General features: G+C 48.5%; 1 protein-coding gene across 1 annotated transcript in view; it reads left to right on the top strand.

The window, feature by feature from the left end:
* LOC104158390 (USP6 N-terminal-like protein) overlaps positions 1-10,893 on the top strand; it is a 30,765-nt gene that overhangs the window by 11,407 nt on the left and 8,465 nt on the right. The window contains exons 6-7 of the mRNA XM_009696019.1: positions 5,947-6,054; positions 10,611-10,720. Coding sequence (XP_009694321.1) covers positions 5,947-6,054; positions 10,611-10,720 — 218 coding nt within the window. The remainder of the gene's footprint in view (positions 1-5,946; positions 6,055-10,610; positions 10,721-10,893) is intronic.

Below are 10,893 nucleotides of genomic sequence, written 5' to 3'. Positions count from 1 at the left end.
CACAGCTGGATGCAGCTCAGACGTGACGTTTTAAGGACCTTCTGCTGGGATCACAGTTATGCCCTTCAGATGGTTATGGGTTTTTTTCCTAGCTAATGTAAATGTGACAAACCCTTGATCTGATTTTTCTACAGCAGAGTGGGTTGGGTTTGTTCCCTCTCTGAGCACTTGGGCTGTCATATCTGCATTGCACATTTCCTTCAGGTTTGTTTTCGCCACTTTGCTGACGGGATGGAAGCCCGACTGTCACAAGACAGCAGCTCTGTGTTATTTTAATAAGACTAGGATGTCTTTGAAAAAAAAAACCTCTTACTGAAGACAGGAGCTTTCCCTTTGATGTTCATTTTGACAGACTGTGCTTTATTAGAGGGAAGAAAAAAACCTCTTGTGTGCAGGAACCCCAGGCAGTTTCACAGGGAACCTGCCCTGACTTGGGCTCCGCTTTAGATGGATTTAGAAATCCATCTTATTTTCCAGGCTGGGACTTTCTGGACTTCAGGGCCAACCTTTTGAGTCCCAGTTCATGTGCTGGAGCTGGCAGACAGCTAACCATCTCGAGTGCTTGATGAAGAGGGACTCTTGCCTTATCAAACCAGCTGTCGTGTTTTGCACACTTTTTAGTACCTGATCGGGGCTTTGGTGGTTGTCTCAACTTCTGTGTTGTGAAATGTTAGGAGGAGGAGGGAGGTTGTGTACTCACCCAGGGCACTGGCCCCAAAGCAATGACCCCTCAGCGGGTAAGAAATCAGCTTTTTCAGACCTGAGGGTTGAGCCATCATCAGAGAGCAGCAGGTTTTGCTTTCTGTTCCCCCACCTGCTGCCATTGCGCATCACTGCGTGCTGCTGGTTGCAGTCTGGGTGTTGTGGTGGTCACAGATTATAGGAAATAAGGCTGGAAAAAAAACAAACCCTCAAGAGGAGGGCCTTTTACAATCCCAAGCCCAGGATGGGCCTGGCTATGCCTAAAATCATTCCTGGTATAATCTGTTTCAGGATGAGCAACAAATAGGATTATCTTAATTAAAGTGATGCCCTGGAGTTCCTTGTGCTCATCATCACATCAGATCTGTCTCCATCTCTGTTCTAGACACATTTCGTAGTGATGTGATTTAATTTCAGTAGCAACATCAGCAAAAAGTGACACCAGCACAATTCCTCGCATAGATGGTGTTAGACTTGATGCAATGGTGCCTTTTCCTGGCTGTACTTCCACAAGGGAAAGGGTAGAAAAAGAGAGGACTCCAAGCAAGGACCACACTGCTTCGCAGAATTAAGGGGCATCAAATCTGCAAAAAAGTGCTAAATTGTGTAATTCAGAGTTCAGCACAGGGAGGCTCAGGTGTTCTGTGTCCTCTTCACTGCTGTTTTAAACCCGAGTTTAAATCCCAACCTGACTCTGCTTGGGAAGGTTAGGAAATGGTTGGTGCCATGTAAGAATCTAAACAGTTAAGGCAGCACAGTTTTGCTGAGAGAAAAAAGAGGCTGTGCTGTGTACACTCCAGTAGCGGGATAATTTATTCATCGTAGCCCTGAAATAAGTGGATTTCAGCCAGAAGTATCAGTCCTAGGAAGAGGATATGACCTCTGTATCATTTGCAAGCTGCTTCTTGCCGCTGGCCTTGTGGGATGGGATGTCTTTGGCCAGAGATGTCTGGTTTTTAGGCAAAGCCTGTCTTTGTGTATGGGGGTAGCCTTGTCTCTGCTAAGGTCACGGGAGTGCAGGGTGCTTAATCCACTACATGCCAGCAAAGCGGTTTAGGATGAATCGGGGATCTGTATGGACTGACACGGCCCCCCCAAGAGCGAATAATCTGCTAATGCTGGGGAGAGCCAGCAGACGTTTGTCATGGCAGGGTCAGCTGAAGTCACATCTCCTGCCTGCAAATGCCACGGGAAAGAAAGGGGGTTGGGCCTGGGTGACTTCTCCTCCTGGTTTTTGCCATTTTGGAAAGGCAGGTAGCATTTTCCTCTCCCCACAAAAGTAGCTGTGGTAATAAATGTAAATGTCCACCCACGACACATCAGTTTTAGGATTTAAATTTGCCCCTTCTTTGCTGCCAAAGCCCCCGCAGACCTGCTGGCACCCCATCCGGCATAGCCAGGACAGGGCCAACAGCTGAGTTGGGAGCAGCCATTATCCATATGGAAAGAAAACCATGCGTATCAAAGTCCAGGCTGTCGAGCGTCTTGCACAGCCACATCATCAATCAGCCAGCTTCGTGGTGCAAAAAAGAAGTTCTCTTCTCCAGGGTCGTGGTGGTCGTAGTGGTAGTGGTCATGATGGTAGTGGTGGAGGCTTCACCCACCACTCCAGGTGAAGATTTTCACAGCTCAACTCCCCTGGCACATCACTGGCGGAGGAAGTGAAGGAGTCCTTCCTCTCTAGAAAGATCACTCTTTGAGCCCTAAAGGTACTAAGGAAGGGGGGCTGCTCCGCACTTTGGGGTGTTGGGGTATTGGAGACGTATGGTGGGTATATGGAGAGGCTTGAAAGTGAAATTGCCATGCACACCCAAAATTTGGGCATTACTCCTGCAGTCTCTTCCTGGTGGACCGTGCACGTGGCTGAGAAGCGAACAGTGACAGGCTCCAAAGTGTGAAAGTGAGCTGAAATGTGTATCTTCTGCTTTCAAAAACCAACCTGCCCCTCCCAAACCCTTTCTAACTTCAATGTCTTTACTGCAAAAAGATGTCCTGTGTTTAAAGGCAGTGACTCCACTCCTCTAATTAAAGACCTGGAGCCCTTGGCTGGGTACTTCTCAGAGGAGATCTCTGATGCGGGAGGATGGAGCTCAGATCTGTACTTCTGTAGCATTCCCCATCCCATCTACTGGAAAGAAAGTGTATGGGGAGAGGAGAGATGGGGATGGGGTGACGATGGCCTCTGTGCTGCGAGCTTTGTACGTTAAAGCCTAGAGAGGGAAGATGATCCTATGGGAAAACCTGGAGCAAGTTCTAAATACCATGGGTTCAGTCCTTGGCTCTGACACAGCACCTTGAGCCATCCCTTCGACCACCAGCATCTCCATTTGTGAAACGGGATGATGTCTGTTCTTCCTGCCATGCCTTAGTCGGTCTGTACGTTTCCATGGGCATGGTCTAGGTGCTCTTTTCCCATCCGTAAGAGACAGAAGATGGTGACCTTGAGGGTTGTTTTTTTTCTTCTCACGTGGAGCAGGAGTTGCTGTCACCTGCTGCCTTCCCTCCATCAGTTCATCCCAGCATAAATTCTGCTTTTAATGATAACTTCCCTGTTTTTCTTCAAGTTTCATGATTTAGGAAAATTGCTCATTTTTCCTCTGCGTGACTCACAGCTCTGAGGTTTTATCACTTTCACGTCTGGAGGCGGTGGGAGGAGGAAGGCCCTTGGATAAATAACAGGGAGGCATTTCGGTTCAGTTCCACCTCAGCGTGTTTTGTAACTCCCCTGTTCCTGCCACACTCTCATGCGGAGAAAATCATTAGAGACATTTACTGTATGCTGGTAGGGGTTGCGCTCATTAAAACAATACCAGCTCTGAGAACTCAAAACAAAATTACTTTCTTCCCACAGAGCTGAGCATCATCTTCTGTCTTGGCAGCTGTCAGTCAATCTCTCCTAATCTGTTGGAAATAATTTTTTCTGAATTAGTGATTTTATCTGAATTGGTACATACTCCCATGTCTTGATCCCGTCTCAGCTTTTGCTTTGTGAAGTCATGAACACTTGCAGGACTCAGGCTTTTGTACCACTTTGGGGATGCGATTCATCGAACCCTGTCACTTTGTGTCTCCTGATGCATTGCACTTCTGTCGTCTGATTTAATGACTCTTGGGGAATGGGAATCTCTTGTTCATCTCCTTGATGTTTCAGCCATAGGGTTGAAACTGTCTGGCATGGCATGAAGATTTACTGTCCTCCAGAAACACCTTCTCATGTGAGCTTGGACAAGCAGGAGTGGCTCGCCTGGGTGTGCAGGTGGTGAATTAGTGATGTCCTGCTTAAAATGCAGGATGCCATTGAATAGGATGGTGGTCTTCTGTGGGCACGTCTTGGTAGTGAGATACTTTTTAAGGGACAGCTCTTATTTGGTGCGTACAGAGAGGAGGGCAGGATCTGGCAAAGGATTTCTGTAGGGTATGGTCCTGGCTATGCGTTGGACCTTCAAAGCTGTTGTTAAGCAACACCTGGGGCGGAGCAAGCTTTTGGCAAGTGCTGAGAATGGGATTTTAAATGTTGAAGGTCCGTTACAGTGGCACTGTCAGTGTCAGCAAAAATAATGAAATATTTTACCATAATGGGGTAGAAAGTGTTCTAACATACATCTAGCTCTCCTTGTACTACATGGTGGTCTTGGCATTTATCACATAGCTATTTTATGTACTTACTTTGACTGGGATAGTGTTTTATTTCTTTGCTATCTCCTAGCCTGTCCACTTGAACCCCACCTCCTGTCTCATCTTCTACTAGCTCTTTGGGACAAGATTCATCATTGCTGCATTATGCACTCGGTAGGTGCAGTGCTGCTGTGTAAACAGTAATGAACCGAGGAGCATGGGGTCTGTGCACGGGTCTGTGCTCTTGGAGGCCGTGAGCCCAGGTTGGTTGACAGCGTAGTGCCATGGTTATGCTCTTTATAACCTTGTGTGTAGGCTGGTGTTTAAACAGTCAAGGTGGAAGTGAAAAAGCTGATGATGCGAGATGGGTCAGAAGGGAAAAGGTAACAGGAGCAGATGTTCAGCTCGGTGTAAGAGATGCGAAGGCAGTGTGGCAGGACCATGTCCAGAAAACCTTCTGCTAGGTTCTAGATACTTCCCCGTGAATTGCCGCCCTTCTCTTGCATCAGCCCGAAACGTGTGAAGCAGAACACCCTATGGAAAAAGAAGAGGGATTTTGAAGGACATGGGATGCATTTGTACCAGGCAATGCCAGTAGATCCAGTTGATTGCCTGCTTGGGCACTGCCTTGCTCAGCCCAAGCTTATTGCCATGACCAGGAATCCAGCACCTTCCCAAGGAATTTCCTGGTCCTGAGGGATTGCCATGTCGTATCGTAAATCCCCTCCATGGCTGGAGCTTGGGCGCATTCAGCAGGTCCTTCAGTGTACCCTGGGGTCTCAGGAACCTGGAGGAATGCCATGGTTGGCTTTGTAGTGCAGCTGCAAGGCATTTCACAGGTGGGATGAATGAAAAGGTGGAAAATATTCAGAAATGAGACACTTTTTTTTTCTTTATGAAGCTTTTTCTTTTAGTGGGAGAAGTTAGGGATGGAACAAAAGCTTTCTGTTTTCCATTGAAATTTAATGGTGTCTTTAGAGAGAGAGGGCTTTGTGCCAAGAAAAAAGGGAAGAGGCATCTGTGAGATGAGATGAAATGAAGGGACGCATGCCCGTTTGTCCCCAACCCCCCTCCTTGCTTGAGGAGTACCCTGCACGTTCAGGGGAGAGCCCTTGGTGTAGCCAAGTAGTCTTGTCAAGCCGTGAGAGTTGCTGTGGACACGTCCCTGGGGCTCTCCTCATCAAGGAGAAATATATTTTTCTCCCAATCCCTGAGGATCCAGGTGAGAAAAGCCATGCCAGGTCAGATCAAAAGCTTCAAAGCCAAGGGTGCTGAGTCTGATCCTTGGAGAGGAGTCCAAGGGCAGACTGGTGGGCCCAGAATGTGACCGCTGTGAAACGTCTGAGATGTCTCCACATATAAAGGGGATGGTCCGTGTACAGCTCTTTCAATAAGGTTAAAAGCATGAGGTGTGGCTGGATTTTGACTGAGTAGGTGTCTTTGATGGATGCGGGTGCTCAGCTCATCCATCAGATTGGAGATGCCCTCTCTCCACCAGCACAGGCAGAGGAAGCGATCGGTTGGGGTGTCTGCTTGGATGGCTGGTGGTCCACAGAACCAAACCACGGAGCAGATCTGTTCTGCCACCAGCAGGACCAGTTAACCTTACACGCATTTCCCTCTCTGCAGATGTGCCGACGAGTGTACAAAGGGATCCCACTTCAGGTGCGAGGCCAGGTCTGGTCGCTTCTGCTGGATGTTGAGAAGATGAAGAAGGAGAATGAAGGAAAATATGAGGTATGGGCTCTTCCTGGCAAAGACAACAGGAGCAAGGTGGCTTTAACGGCTTTAAACTGAAAGAGGGAAGATTAAGATGAGGTATTAGGAAGAAATTCTTCCCGGTGAGGGTGGTGACGCAGTGGCACAGGTTGCCCAGAGAAGCTGTGGCTGCCCCATCCGTGGAAGTGTTGAAGGCCAGGCTGGATGGGGCTTTGAGCAACCTGGTCTGGTGGAAGGTGTCCCTGCCGTGGGCAGGGGGTTGGAACAAGATGGTCCTTCCGACCAAACCATTCTGTGATTCAGTGAAGGTGATGGGGAGGCTGCTTTGGTGCAGCTTCACCAGTTGGGGCAAGTCGGACCCATGGTGGATGCAGGTGTCTCCATCTCCACCCTCATGGGCAGGAGGGAAATGGGGGGTTCCTATGGGAATGATTTAAGGGCCTGGGGGGGGACACCCAGCCCGTGCATCGTCCCTCACAGGGTAGCAGCGTGCCAAGCGCTGTACGACGTGCGCAGGTGGTGGGGCCAGATCTTGCCTGTGAAATGCTGCGACCTCTGAGAAGAAAAGACTTAAAATTACTGAGGACTGAAAATGCAAAGGGTATAAAGTCTTTATCTGTGTGTGTATATTAGACTGGGGCCTTTTAGCGCATTAGCAGGCTGATTTCCCTAATGTGCTGCTTCCATTTGTTCTGCTGGATGCCGTGAGCAAAGATGCTGTCGGTGTTACTGTGTCCTTAGGGAAAAGTGCAGGGAAGAGCTGGGGGAAGCTTAGCAAAGGTGTCACTCGCTATAGGTTATATTGTCCACCATATAACCTCACAAAGGTTCCCTGAGCTCCCTGGAGTGACGCGGAGTAGCGACGAGTACCCAAAACAAGGAGGTGCTGGATGGGGGTACCCCAGGCCTCTCTGTGTACTTGAAAATTTCACTCGGGATGTTTTGAAATGTGCAGCAAGGTCAGAAGCCTTAAACCAGCCAACAAGGGGTTGTTAGTTGAGAAACCCAATTAAGGATGGGGTGAGGGCAAGTCTTGTAAGCTTGGGGGTGGATTTCTGAGCATGGGGTCCTGGCTTACAACTTAGATGTGCAGCTGGAAGTTGACTGGCAGTGTTGGAAGAGCTTGGATTCAAGTGGCTTCTTCAATCTTTTTATAACTATCTTAAAATTTTTTATTAAAAATCACTAGTAAAAATCAAATAAAAGTAATTTTTCTGTTAAGAAGGACTTATTTTCTCTGCAGAGAGGAGAAAAGTCTGCCTTGTGTTGCTTCCTACCAGAGCACTACATGCTGCAAGCTTGGATTCCTTGGTATAAAATAAGTAATTTCCGTAGCATGCATTGAACAAGAACCCAAGTGATGGGGCTTGCTGTATATTTTTTATTTCGGGCATCTTGGCTCCTTTACGCCGCCTCTTTCCATTGTCAGCGTGTGGAAGCCCTTGGTTGATAATAAACTTATTTTCCAAACTTGTGTTACAATTTAGCTTGCATCACGTACCCGGGTGAGGGTCAGGGTATCGTGCCGACAGTTATGTTTCGGAGGCAGGAGACTGAGTGCTGCTTCCAGCAGGTGTTTCTAAAAATCCCTGCCTATTAAGCGGGATGATGCTAAGGCTCATTATAGTTAGTGAAGCATAGATGTTAATAGTGAGATGCCGTTGGGATGGAGTCATGTGCAGGGGCTTAGGGAAGACAGGCTGGGCTCATGGCAATAAGCAGAGATAACGAAGCTCTACCAGCGTGCAGATTCTTATCGTCCTCCCTCCCTCGAAGCTCTGCTGCGAAGGCAGGGAAACAATTCAAACAAATGAAAGTCGCAAGGAGTTTATCTGTGCTCCGGAGGGGTCTGTGATAAACAGGAGCTTCAGGGCTAATAGGCTTTGCTGGATGAAAACCTCCTACAAGCTCGTCTTAATCTACCTCTTCTTTAGTGCAACCTGCCATCAGTAATTAGCTCGCCCCTAATTTCTTCCAGAAGATGCTCAGTGCACATCCTGGATGAGGGGTTTTGCTTTCAAGAAGGGACTAAGCCTCAGCCCCGGCCCTGTGTCCTTGAGGGCCTGGTCCCAAGACCACATTCATTTCTCCTTGGGCACAAAAGCCTGGCTTTTGCGTGAACCATGGCACAAAAGCCTGGCTTTTCCATGTGCCTTGGGTTTTGAGCGTGCCACTTGGCACGTGCCAGATGATTTATCTTTTTTTTTTTTTATACACAGTGCTCGCTCTGTAGAGATCATAGAATTGTTTAGGTTGGAAAGGACCTTTAAGATCATAAGAGTCCAACCATAATACTGTCCCCTGCGCTCGAGCTGGTGAAGGATCTACTTTTCCAGCCATGCAGATTACCTTGCTTCCCGTGTCCGTGTTGCCTCTGGAGTGATGCAATTAAAAAGCCTGATCCAGTTACTTCCACAGTGCTTTATCTTCTCCCAGTTGTCCTCCAAGTCCTCTCCATGCAAGTCTGCATCTTCCTCAAAGCCATGCCAACTCACTTGTCCCTGATGCTGCAAGGGACGTGATGGATGGGACGTGCCACACTTGGTTTCAACATGGACGTGATGCTCTGCCTCCCTGGGCTTTTATAGCCACAACCAAGAGGGCTTGAGGAGAGCTGAGAAGGCGGCAGGAGAAACGTGCTGGCCGTGGGGCAGAGCAGAGACATCCTGGCTTTTACCCACTCCTTTGTAGAAGTTCTCTGTGATGGGACCTCCAGCTTCCCAGCGTCTGCTCTGCTGCCAGCTCGCAGCGCGAATGAGCTCGGCAGAGCATCTGTGGGTACTTAAACAAGGGGGAAAAAGGAGAAGAACCCGTCCTGGTCTTCTTGTTTGCCACCTGCAGAATTGGTAAAGCCACCTGGGTGCGTGGAGGTGACAAAGTGCTGTGCAGGCTACCTGCTATTCAGGGGCAGTGGTTTAAAACCCCAAAGTAGGGTCTCCTACAGTTTTGGGGGGTTTCTGTGTTGTTCTGGCAGGGAAAACAAGAGGGAAATTTGAACTGAAGTGACCTGGTGTATATCTTGACTCAGTAGTCTGCTCGCTTTATAGAGGGCAAGGAGTCGTAGGATGCAGAGAGCACAGGATTTACAGCAGGGAAATGACGTTGTTCATCAGATCTTCATTCCGTCATCACTTTTCGCTTCCCTTGTCTTGTGCAGGCAGTAATTTAAAGTAGCCCCTGCACTGTTGTTCCTCCATACAGCTGCTTTCAAGGTTGGAGTTAATACTCCCGAGGTGCTGTGAGTGCCCTAAGTGTTGGCTGTGCTGGCCACATCTGGATGCACATTGCCTTTTGATGTTCCCCAGAGCTGATGTGGCCACCTCGGGAGGTCAACAGCTGCCTGGAGCACCTTGTATCAGGCTGACAAGCATTTGTAGGATGGCAGCTGGAGCAGAGCTTAAGTATCTGTACAGATGTGCTATTTTCTGTCTCTCATGTGAGCAAGGAGGGATCTTGACCAAGGACTTAAGGCAAGCTGGGCTTGCCACTCATCTCCACCGCCCCTAATCTGGTGGTGGATCTCAGACTGCCTGAAGACAGTCACAAAATGTATTTTATTAATGCAGTTAACCTGGGAGATATTAAAGAAGGAAGGCATGATCACCGGTGGTATCTAAAGATGGTGAGATGGGATGCTTGGCTATAGCATAATGGTCCTTGCCTGCATGCACAGGGCTGAACACTGGGTTCTGAATGGGACCCCAGGGGCATTTGTCCATGGAACATCTTCAGCTCAGGACTTTGAGGGCACAGTTGGTTGAGGTAGACTTAGCTTTGGTTTGAATTTCGTTTTTCTGCAGTGGACTTCAGTCCTTTATCTGCGTGGTGCTGCCTTAAATGATTAGCAAGCGGAGGGGGGGAAGGTGTGAATTACTGACTTTGAGTTTAGCTTCTGTTCTGGACTCTACCAGTTCCTTAAAATTCACACCAGTCCAAGGAAGGACCCCAGAACTGTTTTTCTAGTGGAAACTCCTTAAACCTGAGATGATTCTTTTCACAGGGGAAGTAGTAGTTGGAGATCACTTAGTAGAATCCGTCATAACAGTTTGGACTTTATTATGACTGAGCCTCTGAAAAGCTCAGGGACTTGGTGCATACATCTGTGTGTTGATTCCCTAAGGAAGTGTATCCTTCCATAAGGAGGTGTATCATCCCTTAAACACCAACAGAGGTCTCAGTGCTTTATGACAGCCAGACTGAGTACTGCAAAGAAATCCAAAGAAATCAGAATGGAATTTAATTGTAAAGGTTTTAGATTCTGAAAACAGTATCTGCATTGAAGGATGGGCGAAGGCTGGGTTGGCAGCTGCTGCTGTTGTAGGATGTGAGGATGGGGTTGTCCCCTTCTCCCTGGGCCAGCAGCAGAGCCAAAGGGCTGGGGATTCACCTCCGGGCTGTAAATCATTGCTCGCTGCAAGACAGCAGCATCCCTGAATTGCTGTGCGATGGCTCTGTGTGGCTTCAAAAGCTGCTGCTCCTGCGGTAGGAAGCATGTCTTCTCGCTGTGTGAAGAGAGGTGTGGGCTGAGGTGATGTCTGACTCCTTCCTCATGTCTTTCCTCCTCTTCCTTCCAGCAAATGAAAGAACAAGCAAAGAGCTTTTCATCGGAAATCAAGCAGATAGATTTGGACGTTAACCGCACTTTCCGAAACCACATCATGTTTCGGGATCGCTACGGAGTGAAGTGAGTACAGGAGGCTTCGCGTGGCTGTACGGCCATCAGTGCTGGTGGGTGGGCGTGCGATGAACTGGATGCGGTGGTCATCAGCCCCGTGGTTCAGAGAAGCTCATGGGAGAGCAAAACCATCTCTGCCTGCTCCACGAACCATCAGCACATGGTATGACCCACAGATGTTG

The sequence above is a fragment of the Cariama cristata genome, unplaced genomic scaffold (assembly GCF_000690535.1).
Source record: "Cariama cristata isolate BGI_N322 unplaced genomic scaffold, ASM69053v1 scaffold12642, whole genome shotgun sequence".
NCBI classification, from domain to species: Eukaryota; Metazoa; Chordata; class Aves; order Cariamiformes; family Cariamidae; genus Cariama; species Cariama cristata.
The sequence above is the reverse complement of the archived record's forward strand: the minus strand, read 5'-3'. Positions and strand labels throughout refer to the sequence as shown.